The sequence below is a fragment of the Pseudophryne corroboree genome, chromosome 6 (assembly GCF_028390025.1).
Source record: "Pseudophryne corroboree isolate aPseCor3 chromosome 6, aPseCor3.hap2, whole genome shotgun sequence".
Classification (NCBI taxonomy): domain Eukaryota; kingdom Metazoa; phylum Chordata; class Amphibia; order Anura; family Myobatrachidae; genus Pseudophryne; species Pseudophryne corroboree.
The window spans coordinates 641980013-641997899 of NC_086449.1; the positions used below are offsets into that span (position 1 = coordinate 641980013).

At 48.9% G+C, this 17887-nt stretch overlaps 1 protein-coding gene across 1 annotated transcript in view; it reads right to left on the bottom strand.

The window, feature by feature from the left end:
- RAD50 (RAD50 double strand break repair protein) overlaps nucleotides 1–17887 on the bottom strand; it is a 442933-nt gene that overhangs the window by 117042 nt on the left and 308004 nt on the right. Inside the window, exon 22 of the mRNA XM_063928180.1 lies at nucleotides 8926–9150. Coding sequence (XP_063784250.1) covers nucleotides 8926–9150 — 225 coding nt within the window. The remainder of the gene's footprint in view (nucleotides 1–8925; nucleotides 9151–17887) is intronic.

Consider the following 17887-nt stretch of genomic DNA (forward strand, 5'->3'; position numbering starts at 1 on the left):
GTTTGTACCCCTGCGATACCACCTGTAGAATCCAGGGGTCCACTTGCGAGTGAGCCCACTGCGCGTTGAAATTCTTGAGACGGGCCCCCACCATGTCTGAGTCTGCTTGTAAAGCCCCAGCGTCATGCTGAAGACTTGGCAGAAGCAGGGGAGGGCTTCTGCTCCTGGGAAGCGGCTGCATGGTGCAGTCTTTTTCCCCTTCCTCTGCCCCGGGGCAGGAAGGAATGGCCTTTAGCTCGCTTGTACTTATGGGAACGAAAGGACTGAGTTTGAAAAGACGGTGTCTTTTTCTGCTGATGTGAAGTGACCTGGGGTAAAAAGGTGGATTTTCCAGCCGTTGCCGTGGCCACCAGGTCCGATAGACCAGCCCCAAATAACTCCTCCCCTTTATACGGCAATACTTCCATATGTCGTTTGGAATCCGCATCGCCTGACCACTGTCGCGTCCATAACGCTCTTCTGGCAGAAATGATGGACATAGCACTTACTCTTGATGCCAGGGTGCAAATATCCCTCTGTGCATCACGCATATATAGTAATGCATCCTTCAAATGCTCTATAGTTAACAGTATATTGTCCCTATCCAGGGTATCAATATTTTCAGTCAGGGAATCCGACCACGCGACGCCAGCACTGCACATCCAGGCTGAAGCGATTGCTGGTCGCAGTATAACACCAGTATGTGTGTATATACTTTTAAGAATATTTTCCAGCCTTCTATCTGCTGGTTCTTTGAGGGTGGCCGTATCAGGAGACGGTAACGCTACTTGTTTAGATAAACGTGTGAGCGCCTTATCTACCCTAGGGGGTGTTTCCCAACGTGTCCTAACCTCTAACGGGAAAGGATATAGTGCCAATAATTTTTTAGAAATTAGCAGTTTTTTGTCGGGGGAAACCCACGCTTTATCACACACCTCATTTAACTCATCTGACTCAGGGAAAACTATTGGTAGTTTTTTCACACCCCACATAATACCCTTCTTTGTGGTACTTGTAGTGTCAGAAATGTTCAATGCTTCCTTCATTGCCGTGATCATGTAACGTGTGGCCCTACTGGACATTACGTTTGTCTCCTCACCGTCGACACTAGACTCAGTATCTGTGTCTGGGTCTGTGTCGACCCACTGAGGTAACGGGCGTTTTAGGGCCCCTGACGGTGTCTGAGACGCCTGGACAGGCACTAATTGATTTGCCGGCTGTCTCATGTCATCAACCGTTCTTTGCAAAGTGCTGACATTATCACTTAATTCTTTTAATACGATCATCCAGTCAGGTGTCGACTCCCTAGGAGGTGACATCACTAACCCAGGCAATTGCTCCGCCTCCACATCATTTTCCTCCTCATACATGTCGACACACACGTACCGACACACAGCACACACACCGGGAATGCTCTGATAGAGGACAGGACCCCACAAGCCCTTTGGAGAGACAGAGGGAGAGTCTGCCAGCACACACCAAGCGCTATATATATATATATACAGGGATAACCTTATATAAGTGATATTCCCTTATAGCTGCTGTTTATATAGTTTTTAGCTGCCAATAGTGCCCCCCCTTCTCTTTTTTACCCTGATTCAGTAGCAAGTCTGCAGGGGAGAGTCAGGGAGCCGTCCTTCCAGCGGAGCTGTGAGGGAAAATGGCGCTTGTGTGCCGAGGAGATAGGCTCCGCCCCTTCACGACGTCCTTATCTCCCGCTTTTTCTGTAAAAAATGGCAGGGGTTAAAATACATCCATATAGCCCAAGAGCTATATGTGATGTATTATTTAGCCAACCTAAGGTATTATCTGTTATATTGCGTCTCAGGGCGCTCCCCCCCAGCGCCCTGCACCCTCAGTGACCGGAGTGTGAAGTGTGCTGAGAGCAATGGCGCACAGCTGCGGTGCTGTGCGCTACCTTAGTCTGAAGACAGGATCGTCTTCTGCCGCCCATTTCACCGGACCTCTTCGCTCTTCTGGCTCTGTAAGGGGGCCGGCGGCGCGGCTCCGGGACCCATCCAGGCTGAACCTGTGATCGTCCCTCTGGAGCTAATGTCCAGTAGCCTAAGAAACCCGATCCACTCTGCACGCAGGTGAGTCCGTTTCTTCTCCCCTTAGTCCCACGATGCAGTGAGCCTGTTGCCAGCAGGACTCACTGAAAATAAAAAACCTAAAATATACTTTTATTCTAAGCAGCTCAGGAGAGCCACCTAGCCTGCACCCTTCTCGTTCGGGCACAAAAATCTAACTGAGGCTTGGAGGAGGGTCATAGGGGGAGGAGCCAGTGCACACCACCTGATCCTAAAGCTTTTATTCTTGTGCCCTGTCTCCTGCGGAGCCGCTATTCCCCATGGTCCTTACGGAGTCCCAGCATCCACTAGGACGTCAGAGAAACACTTATATAAGGTTATCCCTGTATATATATAGCGCTCTGGTGTGTGCTGGCAAACTCTCCCTCTGTCTCCCCAAAGGGCTAGTGGGGTCCTGTCCTCTATCAGAGCATTCCCTGTGTGTGTGCTGTATGTCGGTACGTTTGTGTCGACATGTATGAGGAGAAAAATGATGTGGAGACGGAGCAGATTGCCTGTAATAGTGATGTCACCCCCTAGGGGGTCGACACCTGAGTGGATGAACTGTTGGAAGGAATTACGTGACAGTGTCAGCTCTGTATAAAAGACAGTGGTTGACATGAGACAGCCGGCTACTCATCTTGTGCCTGTCCAGACGTCTCATAGGCCGTCAGGGGCTCTAAAGCGCCCGTTACCTCAGATGGCAGATATAGACGCCGACACGGATACTGACTCCAGTGTCGACGGTGAAGAGACAAATGTGACTTCCAGTAGGGCCACACGTTACATGATTGAGGCAATGAAAAATGTTTTACACATTTCTGATAATACGAGTACCACCAAAAAGGGGTATTATGTTCGGTGAGGAAAAACTACCTGTAGTTTTCCTGAATCTGAGAAATTAAATGAGGTGTGTGATGATGCGTGGGTTTCCCCCGATAACAACTGATAATTTCTAAAATGTTATTGGCATTATATCCTTTCCCGCCAGAGGTTAGGGTGCGTTGGGAAACACCCCCTAGGGTGGATAAAGCGCTCACACGCTTGTAAGGGCTCTACCCTCTCCTGAGATGGCCGCCCTTAAGGATCCTGCTGATAGAAAGCAGGAGGGTATCCTGAAATGTATTTACACACATACTGGTGTTATACTGCGACCAGCAATCGCCTCAGCCTGGATGTGCAGTGCTGGGTTGGCGTGGTCGGATTCCCTGACTGAAAATATAGATACCCTAGATAGGGACAGTATATTTTTGCCTATAGAGCATTTAAAAGATGCATTTCTATATATGCGTGATGCACAGCGGAATATTTGCCGACTGGCATCAAGTCTAAGTGCGTTGTCCATTTCTACCAGTAGAGGGTTATGGACACGACAGTGGTCAGGTGATGCGGATTTCAAACGGCATTTGGAAGTATTGCCTTATTAAGGGGAGGAGTTATTTGGGGTCGGTCTTTCAGACCTGGTGGCCACGGCAACAGCTGGGAAATCCACGTTTGTACCCCAGGTCGCCTCTCAACATGAGAAGACGCCGTATTATCAGGCGCAGTCTTTTCGTGGACAAGCGGGCAAAAGGTTCCTCATTTCTGCCCCGTGACAGAGGGAGAGGAAAAAGGCTGCAGAAATCAGCCAGTTCCCAGGAACAGAAACCCTCTCCCGCCTCTGCCAAGCCCTCAGTATGACGCTGGGGCTTTACAAGCAGAATCAGGCACGGTGGGGGGCCCGTCTCAATGAATTTCAGCGCGCAGTGGGCTCACTCGCAAGTAGAACCCTGGATCCTTCAGGTGATATCTCAGGGGTACAAATTGGAATTCGAGACGTCCCCCCCTCGCCGTTTCCTAAAGTCGGCTTTACAGATGTCTCCTGACAGGGAGACAGTTTTGGAAGCCATTCACAAGCTGTATTCCCAGCAGGTGATAATCAAGGTACCCCTCCTGCAACAGGGAACGGGGTATTATTCCACACTGTTGTGGTACCGAAGCCGGAAGGCTCGGTGAGACCGATTCTAAATCTAAAATCTTTGAACACTTACATACAGAGGTTCAAATTCAAGATTGAGTCACTCAGAGCAGTGATTGCGAACCTGGAAGAAGGGGACTACATGATGTCTCGGGACATCAAGGATGCTTACCTTCATGTCCAAATTTACCCTTCTCACCAAGGGTACCTCAGGTTTATGGTACAGAACTGTCACTATCAGTTCAGACGCTGCCGTATGGATGGTCCACGGCACCCCGGGTCTTTACCAAGGTAATGGCCGAAATGATGATATTCCTTCGAAGGAAGGGAATTTTAGTTATCCCTTACTTGGACGATTCCCTGATAAGGGTAAGATCCAGGGAACAGTTGGAGGTCGGTGTAGCACTATCTCAGGTAGTGTTGCGGCAGCACGATTGGATTCTCAATATTCCAAAATCGCAGCTGGTTCCGACGACTCGTCTTCTGTTCCTAGGGATGATCCTGGACACAGTCCAGAAAAAGGTGTTTCTCCCGGAGGAGAAAGCCAGGGAGTTATCCGAGCTAGTCAGGAACCTCCTAAAACCGAGCCAAGTCTCAGTGCATCAATGCACAAGGGTTCTGGGTAAAATGATGGCTTCCTACGAAGCAATCCCATTCGGCAGATTCCACGCAAGAACTTTCCAGTGGGACCTGCTGGACAAATGGTCCGGGTCGCATCTTCAGATGCATCAGCGGATAACCCTGTCACCAAGAACAAGGGTGTCCCTCCTGTGGTGGTTGCAGAGTGCTCATCTTCTAGAGGGCCACAGATTCGGCATTCAGGACTGGGTCCTGGTGACCACGGATGCCAGCCTGCGAGGCTGGGGAGCAGTCACACAGGGAAGGAATTTCCAGGGCTTAGGGTCAAGCCTGGAGACATCACTTCACATAAATATCCTGAAGCTAAGGGCCATTTACAATGCTCTAAGCTTAGCAAGTCCTCTGCTTCAAGGTCAGCCGGTGTTGATCCAGTCGGACAACATCACGGCAGTCACCCACGTAAACAGACAGGGTGGCACAAGAAGCAGGAGGGCAATGGCAGAAGCTGCAAGGATTCTTCGCTGGGCGGAAAATCATGTGATAGCACTGTCAGCAATTCCGGGAGTGGACAACTGGGAAGCAGACTTCCTCAGCAGACACGACCTCCACCCGGGAGAGTGGGGACTTCACCCAGAAGTCTTCCACATGATTATAAACCGTTGGGAAAAACTCGACAGGTATTGCGCCAGGTCAAGGGACCCTCAGGCAATAGCTGTAGACTCTCTGGTAACACCGTGGGTGTACCAGTCAGTGTATGTGTTCCCTCATCTGCCTCTCATACCCAAGGTACTGAGATTGATAAGATGGAGAGGAGTAAGCACTATATTCGTGGCTCCGGATTGGCCAAGAAGGACTTGGTAACCGGAACTTCAAGAGATGCTCACGGAGGATCCGTGGCCTCTACCTCTAAGAAGGGACCTGCTCCAGCAAGGACCCTGTCTGTTCCAAGACTTACCGCGGCTGCGTTTGACGGCATGGCGGTTGAACGCCGGATCCTGAAGGAAAAAAGGCATTCCGGATGAAGTCATCCCTATCCTGATCAAAGCCAGGAAGGATGTAACTGCAAAACATTTTACCGCATTTGGCGAAAATATGTTGCGTGGTGCGAGGCCAGTAAGGCCCGACGGAGGAAATTCAACTGGGTCGATTCCTACATTTCCTGCAAACAGGAGTGTCTATGGGCCTGAAATTGGGGTCCATTAAGGTTCAAATTTCGGCCCTGTCAATTTTCTTCCAAAAAGAACTAGCTTCAGTCCCTGAAGTTCAGACGTTGTAAAAGGGGTACTGCATATACAGCCTCCTTTTGTGCCTCCAGTGGCACCTTGGGATCTCAATGTAGTTTTTGGGTTCCAAAAAGTCACATTGGTTTGAACCGCTTAAATCTGTGGAGTTAAAATATCTCACATGGAAAGTGGTCATGCTGTTGGCCCTGGCCTGGGCCAGGCGCGTGTCAGAATTGTCGGCTTTATCCTGTAAAAGCCCTTATCTGATTTTCCATTCGGACAGGGCGGAATTGAGGACTCGTCCTCAGTTTCTCCCTAAGGTGGTTTCAGCGTTTCACCTGAACCAACCTATTGTGGTGCCTGCGGCTACTAGGGACTTGGAGGACTCCAAGTTGCTAGACGTTGTCAGGGCCCTGAAAATATATGTTTCCAGGTCGGCTGGAGTCAGAAAATCTGACTCGCTGTTTATCCTGTATGCACCCAACAAGCTGGGTGCTCCTGCTTCTAAGCAGACTATTGCTCGTTGGATTTGTAGTACAATTCAGCTTGCACATTCTGTGGCAGGCCTGCCACAGCCAAAAATCTGTAAATGCCCACTCCACAAGGAAGATGGGCTCATCTTGGGCGGCTGCCCGAGGGGTCTCGGCTTTACAACTTTGCCGAGCAGCTACTTGGTCAGGAGCAAATACGTTGTAAAATTCTACAAAATTGATACCCTGGCTGAGGAGGACCTGGAGTTCTCTCATTTGGTGCTGCAGAGTCATCCGCACTCTCCCGCCCGTTTGGGAGCTTTGGTATAATCCCCATGGTCCTTACGGAGTCCCCAGCATCCACTTAGGACGTTAGAGAAAATAAGAATTTACTTACCGATAATTCTATTTCTCGTAGTCCGTAGTGGATGCTGGGCGCCCATCCCAAGTGCGGATTGTCTGCAATACTGGTACATAGTTATTGTTACCAAAAAATCGGGTTATTGCTGTAGTGAGCCATCTTTTCTAGAGGCTCCTCTGTTATCATGCTGTTAACTGGGTTTAGATCACGAGTTGTACGGTGTGATTGGTGTGGCTGGTATGAGTCTTACCCGGGATTCAAAATCCTTCCTTATTGTGTACGCTCGTCCGGGCACAGTATCCTAACTGAGGCTTGGAGGAGGGTCATAGGGGGAGGAGCCAGTGCACACCAGGTAGTTCTAAAGCTTTACTTTTGTGCCCAGTCTCCTGCGGAGCCGCTATTCCCCATGGTCCTTACGGAGTCCCCAGCATCCACTACGGACTACGAGAAATAGAATTATCGGTAAGTAAATTCTTATTATATATATATATACACACACATATATATATATATATATATATATATATATACAGCTTTGACAAGTAGCAATTCACATATACTTACCTTCCTGATGAAGTGGTGCAGGATTCTGTGCTCCTGCGATGGCGTCCTCCAGTTGCGATCATTTGGAGAAAGCGAACAGACCATGTATGCGCATGCGCAGAATGAAAAGGGGGGGGGGGGAGCAGAGCAAGCCACGGGCAGCAGGAAGCAAGCAATCTGAAGTGACCCAGCATATGTCGGGCTACTTCAGAACAGAATTGGGTGTGGGGGCAGACTGAGCCAGCCGCAGAGAGGGTACGGGAATCGGACAAGCAGAAGTGACCCAGCATATGCATATGCCGGGTCACCTCTAACGTATGGGCAGGGTAGCGGCGGGGATGGTGAGCAGAGTGAGCCAGAGGCGGGTGGGGTGGGTAATTAGACAGAGGTGACCCGGCATTTACTACACATACACTGACACTCCTCCTATCTCATTCAGTGGAGTGCTCAGTGTATGATTGGTCAGTTATCACAGATGGGGGTGGAGAGAACAGGGAGGAGGCAGAAGACGCAGAGAAAAGCCCTGTTTACTGCAAAACAGGGCCTTTCTCTGTTCTATGAATAGTTTCTGTGTCACAGAAGTGGCAGTGACGGGGATCATGAGGACAACGGAACTTCGAATCAGCTGTCGCAACCCAGGATCAATGCTGAGTTTTATAGTATCAACTGCTGCTACTTGTAGCGAGTTGGTTACTAAAGTATTGCTGCTGAGATTTTTAACATGAATAGACCTATAAGTCCTCTATGCTAATTGCAATACTACTGTTTGACACCAATGAATTGTACATCCTTTAAATCATGTTAATTTACTTTAATAATTTATGTAAAGCTTTGTGTTTCAAAATTAAATTGTCAGTTTGCTTTTGTTATAAACTATTAGTAAGTGTATCTGTATTGAACATCAGCGCAGCTGAGGGCAAGAGAAGAGATCACATTTGCAGTATGAGTAATACAGCAACTAAAAATGGTGCTAGCAGCAAAGAACGGATACAGTTCATCTGTGATACTAATCTAATCAGTATAGGTTACGTTCTAGGTCACCATCTGCTCTCAGAAGAACACAAACACAGCACTGGGATTTTTTCAGTTGTCATACCTTTAATTAAAAGATGACAAATGCCTAGAAGCAGCAAGACTCTTTGGAAAAATATTTCCTACTATTTCAGTGAATGCTCATGTGATGTTCTCTACAGCCAGGGCTGCCACATACCCTGAGGAAGGTACACAAAGGCAGCGGTGTTCCCTTTCTACCACTTAGAAGGGGCACATCCACCCCCACTCCTTGCTACATTGGGAAACAGGAGATGGCATCCCCAGCAGCTCAGAATGGGAGTGTAGCACCTAACTGGGACATTACAGCTAAGCAACACATTCCCAACATAATGCTGACATGCAGGAGCAGCAACATTGCATCCAAAAAGCTGGTGGCTGCTTCTCCCTCATACTATGAGCATCTAGTGCTCTGTGTGTTGTGGCCATGGGGACATGAAAACACTAAACATGTGTCACTGATTCCGTGTTTCAGACACCGCCTAAGTTTCCTCAATGGAAGCTCCTGCCTAGTGTGCAGCACCCACACTTCAGTGGAAAAGCCACCTACAGGGCTAGACATCTATTCATTCTATTCACTTCCAATTCAATTACAAACCTTTGAAATAGGAAGCAAGAAGAGCAGAACACAGTGAAAGAATTCTACATGGTAGTTCTAGTACAGAGTTCCTATTTTATTGTTCCCAATACTCACTGGTCCAGAGTCTTATAATAGATATCCAAGTCTTTGTTGGCCAGTTCTGTAGTCCTCATAATGATCATCATCTCCTTGTGTTTCTCTTCAGCATCTTTGTACTGAGGTTCACGTAGCTCCTTCTTAAAACGAATTATTTCATCCTCAAACCCCTTCTGCCGACCAAGTGCCAGGCTCTGGTTTGTTTTTAGTGCTTCAATCTGCTTTTCCAACTCATGCTGCTCTCTGGAAAGCAAATGAAGAGTCAGATAACGCTTGTGATGACTTGTTTTACTGCAAGTTTGTGGTTGCTTTATGTTAATCACTGCTAAATGATCTCCTTTTTGCATCAAGTCCTTGTTTCTCATGCATGTCATTAATCCCTCTACACCAATGGTACTTGAAATTGTTCCTCCAAAAGGTTTGACTCATGCTGTTGTCTGGAAAAAATAAGATTTTAAACCTACCGGTAAATCTTTTTCTCCTAGTCCGTAGAGGATGCTGGGGACTCCGTAAGGACCATGGGGAGAGACGGGCTCCGCAGGAGACATGGGCACTTTAAGAAAGAACTTTAGGTATGGGTGTGCACTGGCTCCTCCCTCTATGCACCTCTTCCAGACCTCAGTTTGAGAAACTATGCCCAGAGGAGACCGACAGTACGAGGAAAGGATTTTTGTTAATCCAAGGGCAAGATTCATACCAGCCCACACCATTCACACCGTATAACTTGTGATATACTAACCAGTTAACAGTATGAAAACAACACAGCATCAGTCTGATACCGATGAAAACTATAAAATAACCCTTATGTAAGCAAAACTATATACAAGTCTTGCAGAAGTAGTACGCACTTGGGACGGGCGCCCAGCATCCTCTACGGACTACGAGAAAAAGATTTACCAGTAGGTTTAAAATCTTATTTTCTCTTACGTCCTAGAAGATGCTGGGGACTCTGTAAGGACCATGGGGATTATACCAAAGCTCCCAAACGGGCGGGAGAGTGCGGATGACTCTGCAGCACCGATTGAGCAAACAGGAGGTCTTCCTCAGCCAGGGTATCAAACTTATAGAACTTTGCAAAGGTGTTTGACCCCGACCAAGTAGCAGCTTGACACAGTTGTAATGCCGAGACACCTCGGGCAGCCGCCCAAGAAGAGCTCACCTTCCTAGTGGAGTGGGCCTTAACCGATTTTGGTAACGGTAATCCAGCCGTAGAATAAGCCTGCTGAATCGTGTTACAGATCCAGCGAGCAATAGTCTGTTTTGAAGCAGGAGCACCAACCTTGTTGGCTGCATACAGGACAAACAGTGCTTCTGTTTTTCTGACCCTAGCCGTTCTGGCCACGTAAAGTTTCAAAGACCAACCACATCAAGGGACTCGGAATCCTCCAAGTCTCCGGTAGCCACAGGCACCACAATAGGTTGGTTCATATGAAAAGATGACACCACCTTAGGCAAAAATTGAGGACGAGTCCGCAATTCCGCTCTATCCATATGGAAAACCAGATAGGGGCTTTTATAAGACAAAGCCGCCAATTCCGACACTCGCCTAGCCGAAGCCAAGGCTAACAACATGACCACCTTCCAAGTGAGATATTTTAACTCCACTGTTTTAAGTGGTTCAAACCAGTGCGACTTAAGGAAACTCAACACCACGTTAAGGTCCCAAGGCGCCACCGGAGGTACAAAAGGAGGCTGAATATGCAGCACTCCCTTCACAAAAGTCTGTACTTCTGGGAGAGAAGCTAATTCCTTCTGAAAGAAAATGGATAAGGCCGAAATCTGAACATTAATGGAGCCTAATTTTAGGCCCAAACTCACTCCAGTTTGTAGGAAGTGAAGGAAACGGCCCAGATGGAATTCTTCCGTAGGAGCATTCCTGGCCTCACACCAAGAAACATACTTTCGACATATACAGTGATAATGTTTTGCTGTCACGTCCTTCCTAGCCTTTATCAGAGTAGGAATGACCTCATCCGGAATGCCCTTTTCCGCTAGAATCCGGCGTTCAACCGCCATGCCGTCAAAATCAGCCACGGTAAGTCTTGGAACAGACAGGGTCCCTGTTGCAAAAGGTCCTGTCTTAGAGGAAGAGGCCACGGATCTTCTGTGAGCATCTCCTGCAGATCCGGATACCAGGCCCTTCGCAGCCAATCCGGAACAATGAGAATTGTCTGCACTCCTCTTTTTCTTATTATTCTCAACACTTTGGGTATGAGTGGAAGAGGAGGAAACACATAGACCGACTGGAAAACCCACGGTGTCACTAGGGCGTCCACAGCCACTGCCTGAGGGTCTCTTGACCTGGCGCAATACCTCTGTAGCTTTTTGTTGAGGCGGGACATCATCATGTCTATCTGTGGCAGTCCCCACTCTCCTGGATGCAGGTCGTGTCTGCTGAGGAAGTCTGCTTCCCAGTTGTCCACTCCCAGAATGAACACTGCTGACAGTGTGCTTACATGATTTTCCGCCCAGCGAAGAATCCTGGTGGCTTCCGCAATTGCCACTCTGCTCCTTGTGCCGCCTTGGCGGTTTACATGAGCCACTGCAGTGATGTTGTCTGACTGGATCAGAACCGGTAGGTCGCGAAGCAAGGTCTCCGCTTGACGAAGGGCGTTGTATATAGCCCTCAGCTCCAGGACGTTGATGTGAAGACAAGTCTCTTGACTTGACCAAAGACCTTGGAAGTTTCTTCTCTGTGTGACTGCTCCCCAACCTCGGAGGCTTGCGTCTGTGGTTACCAGAATCCAGTCCTGAATGCCGAACCTGCGACCCTCTAGAAGGTGAACACTCTGTAGCCATCACAGGAGAGATACCCTGGCCCTGGGGGACAGGGTGATCAACTGATGAATCTGTAGATGTGACCCGGTCCACTTGTCCAGTATGTCCCATTGGAAAGTCCTTGCATGGAACCTGCCGAAGGAAATGGCCTCGTAAGATGCCACCATCTTCCCCAGGACCCGAGTGCAGTGATGCACTGACACTTGTTTTGGCTTCGATAGGTTCCTGACCAGAGTCATGAGTTCCTGGGCCTTTTCTATCGGAAGATAAACCCTTTTCTGGTCCGTATCCAGGATATTGAGAAAACAGCCGTGTTGCTGTAACACCTTCAGTGAAAGTGACACGCTGTTCAGCAACTGCTCTCGTGATCTCGCTTTTATGAGGAGATCGTCCAAGTACGGGATAATTGTGACACCTTGCTTGCGCAGGAGCACCATCATTTCCGCCATAACCTTGGTGAAAATCCTCGGGGCCGTGGAAAGCCCAAACGGCAACGTCTGAAATTGGTATGGACAATCCTGTACCGCAAATCTCAGGTACGCCTGACGAGGTGGATATATGGGAACATGAAGGCATGCATCCTTTATGTCCAAGGATACCATAAAATCCTCCCCTTCCAGGCTGGCGATGACCGCTCTGAGCGATTCCATCTTGAACTTGAACCTTTTCAAGTATAAGTTCAGGGATTTTAAATTTAAAATGGGTCTGACCGAACCGTCCGGTTTCGGGACTACAAACAGGGTTGAGTAATATCCCCTCCCTTGTTGAAGTAGGGGAACTTTTACCACCACCTGTTGAAGGTACAATTTGTGAATTGCATTTAACACTATCTCCCTTTCTGGGGGAGAAGCCGGTAAGGCCGATTTGAAAAACCGGCAAGGAGGCACCTCTTCGAATTCCAGCTTGTAACCCTGAGAAACAATTTCTATTGCCCAGGGATCCACCTGTGAGTGAACCCAGATGTGGCTGAAAAGTCGAAGACGTGCCCCCACTGGGGCGGACTCCCTTAGCGGAGCCCCAGCGTCATGCGGTGGATTTAGTAGAGGCCGGGGAGGACTTCTGTTCCTGGGAACTCTCTTGTTTCTCTGTGACCGAAAGGACTGCATTTGATAATATGGCGCTTTCTTAGGCTGTGAGGGAAAATAAGGCAAAAAATTTGATTTACCTGCCGTAGCTGTGGAGACCAGGTCCGAGAGACCGTCCCCAAACAGTTCCTCACCCCTGTAAGGTAAAACCTCCTCTATGCCTCTTAGGCATCACCTGTCCATTGCCGGGTCCATAGGACTCGTCTAGCAGAAATCGACATAGCGTTGACTCTAGAACCCAGTAGACCAATGTCTCTTTGAGCATCTCTCATGTATAAGACAGCATCTTTAATATGTCCTAGGGTCAATAAAATGGTATCCTTATCCAGGGTATCAATTTCCGTCGATAAGGTATCTGTCCACGCTGCTACAGCGCTACAAACACAAGCCGACGCTATCGCCGGTCTGAGTAAGGTACCAGAATGTGTGTAAATGGACTTCAAGGTACCCTCCTGCTTGCGATCAGCAGGATCCCTAAGGGTAGCCGTATCTTGGGATGGCAGCGCTACCTTTTTGGATAAGCGTGTCAACGCTTTGTCCACCCTAGGGGAGGATTCCCACCGTATCCTGTCCTTTGCCGGGAAAGGATACGCCATAAGAATCTTTTTGGGAATCTGCAGTTTCTTGTCTGGAGATTCCCACGCTTTTTCACACAACTCGTTCAGCTCATGAGAGGGGGGAAAGGTTACCTCAGCTTTCTTTCCCTTAAACATGTGTACCCTCGTGTCAGGGACAGAGGAGTCATCAGTGATATGCAGTACATCCTTTATTGCAATAATCATATATCGAATACTTTTAGCCAATTTTGGCTGTAATTTTGCATCATCGTAGTCGACACTGGAGTCAGAATCCGTGTCGGTATCAGTGTCTACTATTTGGGATAGTGGGCGCTTTTGAGACCCCGAAGGTCCCTGCGACATAGGGACAGGTAGGGGTTGACTCCCTTCCTGTTCCCTAGCTTCAGCTTTGTCCAGTCTTTTGTGCAATAAATTCACATTAGCACTTAAAACATTCCACATATACATCCAGTCAGGTGACGGCATTGTCGACGGAGACACCACACTCATTTGCTCCACCTCCTCCCTAGGAGAGCCTTCTACCTCAGACATACCGACACACGCGTACCGACACACCACACACACAGGGAATCCTCTTATCTGAAGACAGTTCCCCCACAAGGCCCTTTGGAGAGACAGAGAGAGAGTATCCCAGCGCCAATGATCCAGGAAAAAAATAAGAATTTACTTACCGATAATTCTATTTCTCATAGTCCGTAGTGGATGCTGGGAACTCCGTAAGGACCATGGGGAATAGCGGCTCCGCAGGAGACTGGGCACAAATAGAAAGCTTTAGTACTACCTGGTGTGCACTGGCTCCTCCCCCTATGACCCTCCTCCAAGCCTCAGTTAGGATACTGTGCCCGGACGAGCGTACACAATAAGGAAGGATTTTGAATCCCGGGTAAGACTCATACCAGCCACACCAATCACACTGTATAACTTGTGATCTGAACCCAGTTAACAGTATGATAAACAGAGGAGCCTCTAGAAAAGATGGCTCACTACAACAATAACCCGATTTAGTTAACAATAACTATGTACAAGTATTGCAGACAATCCGCACTTGGGATGGGCGCCCAGCATCCACTACGGACTATGAGAAATAGAATTATCGGTAAGTAAATTCTTATTTTCTCTGACGTCCTAGTGGATGCTGGGAACTCCGTAAGGACCATGGGGATTATACCAAAGCTCCCAAACGGGCGGGAGAGTGCGGATGACTCTGCAGCACCGAATGAGAGAACTCCAGGTCCTCCTCAGCCAGGGTATCAAATTTGTAGAATTTAGCAAACGTGTTTGCCCCTGACCAAGTAGCTGCTCGGCAAAGTTGTAAAGCCGAAAACCCTCGGGCGGCCGCCCAAGATGAGCCCACTTTCCGTGTGGAATGGGCTTTTACAGATTTTAGCTGTGGCAGGCATGCCACAGAATGTGCAAGCTGAATTGTACTACAAATCCAACGAGCAATAGTCTGCTTAGAAGCAGGAGCACCCAGCTTGTTGGGTGCATACAGGATAAACAGCGAGTCAGATTTTCTGACTCCAGCCGTCCTGGAAACGTATATTTTCAGGGCCCTGACTACGTCCAGCAACTTGGAGTCCTCCAAGTCCCTAGTAGCCGCAGGTACCACAATAGGCTGGTTCAGGTGAAACGCTGAAACCACCTTAGGGAGAAATTGAGGGCGAGTCCTCAATTCTGCCCTATCCGTATGAAAAATTAGGTAAGGGCTTTTATATGATAAAGCCGCCAATTCTGACACGCGCCTGGCTGAAGCCAGGGCCAATAGCATTACCACTTTCCATGTGAGATATTTTAAGTCCACAGTGGTGAGTGGTTCAAACCAATGTGATTTTAGGAACCCCAAAACCACATTGAGATCCCAAGGTGCCACTGGAGGCACAAAAGGAGGCTGTATATGCAGCACCCCTTTGACAAACGTCTGAACTTCAGGAACTGAAGCCAGTTCTTTTTGGAAGAAGATCGACAGGGCCGAAATTTGAACCTTAATGGACCCTAATTTTAGGCCCATAGACAGTCCTGTTTGCAGGAAATGCAGGAAACGACCCAGTTGAAATTCCTCTGTAGGGGCCTTCCTGGCCTCGCACCACGCAACATATTTACGCCAAATACGGTGATAATGCTGCACGGTTACATCCTTCCTGGCTTTGATCAGGGTAGGGATGACTTCATCCGGAATGCCTTTTTCCTTCAGGATCCGGCGTTCAACCGCCATGCCGTCAAACGCAGCCGCGGTAAGTCTTGGAACAGACAGGGTCCCTGCTGGAGCAGGTCCCTTCGTAGAGGTAGAGGCCACGGGTCCTCCGTGAGCATCTCTTGAAGTTCCGGGTACCAAGTCCTTCTTGGCCAATCCGGAGCCACGAGTATAGTCCTTACTCCTCTCCTTCTTATGATTCTCAGTACCTTGGGTATGAGAGGCAGAGGAGGGAACACATACACTGACTGGTACACCCACGGTGTTACCAGAGCGTCCACAGCTATTGCCTGAGGGTCCCGTGACCTGGCGCAATACCTGTCTAGTTTTTTGTTGAGGCGTGACGCCATCATGTCCACCTTTGACTTTCCCAACGGTTCACAATCATGTGGAAGACTTCTGGGTGAAGTCCCCACTCTCCCGGGTGGAGGTCGTGCCTGCTGAGGAAGTCTGCTTCCCAGTTGTCCACTCCCGGAATGAACACTGCTGACAGTGCTATCACATGATTTTCCGCCGAGCGAAGAATCCTTGCAACTTCTGCCATTGCCCTCCTGCTTCTTGTGCCGCCCTGTCTGTTTACGTGGGCGACTGCCGTGATGTTGTCTGACTGAATCAGCACCGGCTGACCTTGAAGCAGAGGTCGTGCTAGGCTTAGAGCATTGTAGATGGCCCTTAGCTCCAGGATATTTATGTGAAGTGATGTCTCCAGGCTTGACCACAAGCCCTGGAAATTTCTTCCTTGTGTGACTGCTCCCCAGCCTCTCAGGCTGGCATCCGTGGTCACCAGGACCCAGTCCTGAATGCCGAATCTGCGGCCCTCTAGAAGATGAGCACTCTGCAACCACCACAGAAGAGACACCCTTGTCCTTGGGGACAGGGTTATCTGCTGATGCATCTGAAGATGCGATCCGGACCATTTGTCCAGCAGATCCCACTGGAACGTTCTTGCGTGGAATCTGCCGAATGGAATCGCTTTGTAGGAAGCTACCATCTTTCCCAAGACTCTTGTGCATTGATGCACTGAGACTTGCCCTGGTTTCAGGAGGTTTCTGACCAGTTCGGATAACTCCCTGGCTTTCTCCTCCGGAAGGAACACCTTTTTCTGGACTGTGTCCAGAATCATCCCTAGGAACAGAAGACGTGTTGTCGGAATCAGCTGCGATTTTGGGATATTTAGAATCCAGCCGTGCTGCCGTAGCACTACTTGAGATAGGGCTACTCCGACTACTAACTGTTCTCTGGATCTTGCTCTTATCAGGAGATCGTCCAAGTAAGGGATAATTAAAACGCCTTTTCTTCGAAGAAGAATCATCATTTCGGCCATTATCTTGGTAAAGACCCGAGGTGCCGTGGATAATCCAAACGGCAGCGTCTGAAACTGATAGTGACAGTTTTGTACCACAAACCTGAGGTACCCTTGATAAGAAGGGTAAATGGGGACATGGAGGTAGGCATCTTTGATGTCCAGAGACACCATATAGTCCCCCTCTTCCAGGTTCGCGATCACTGCCCTGAGTGACTCCATCTTGAATTTGAACCTCTGTATGTAAGTGTTCAAAGACTTCAGATTTAAAATTGGTCTCACCGAGCCGTCCGGCTTCGGTACCACAAACAGCGTGGAATAATACCCCTTCCCTTGTTGCAGGAGGGGTACCTTGATTATCACCTGCTGGGAATACAGCTTGTGAACTGCCTCCAATACTGCCTCCCTGTCGGAGGGAGACGTTGGTAAAGCAGACTTCAGGAACCGGCGAGGGGGAGACGTCTCGAACTCCAATTTGTACCCCTGAGATACTACTTGCAGGATCCAGGGGTCCACTTGCGAGTGAGCCCACTGCGCGCTGAAATTCTTGAGACGGGCCCCCACCGTGCCTGAGTCCGCTTGTAAGGCCCCAGCGTCATGCTGAGGACTTGGCAGAAGCGGGGGAGGGCTTTTGTTCCTGGGAAGTGGCTGTCTGTTGCAGTCTTTTTCCCCTTCCTCTGCCCCGGGGCAGAAAAGAGGAACCTTTTGCCCGCTTGCCCTTATGGGGACGAAAGGACTGAGCCGGATAAGACGGCGTCTTTTTATGTTGAGAGGCTACCTGGGGTAAAAATGTGGATTTCCCAGCAGTTGCCGTGGCCACCAGGTCCGATAGACCGACCCCAAATAACTCCTCCCCTTTATAAGGCAATATTTCCATATGCCGTTTAGAGTCCGCATCACCTGACCACTGTCGCGTCCATAATCCTCTTCTGGCAGAAATGGACAGCGCACTCACTCTCGAAGCCAGAGTGGAAATATCCCTCTGTGCATCTCGCATATATAGAAATGCATCTTTTAAATGCTCTATAGTCAACAATATACTGTC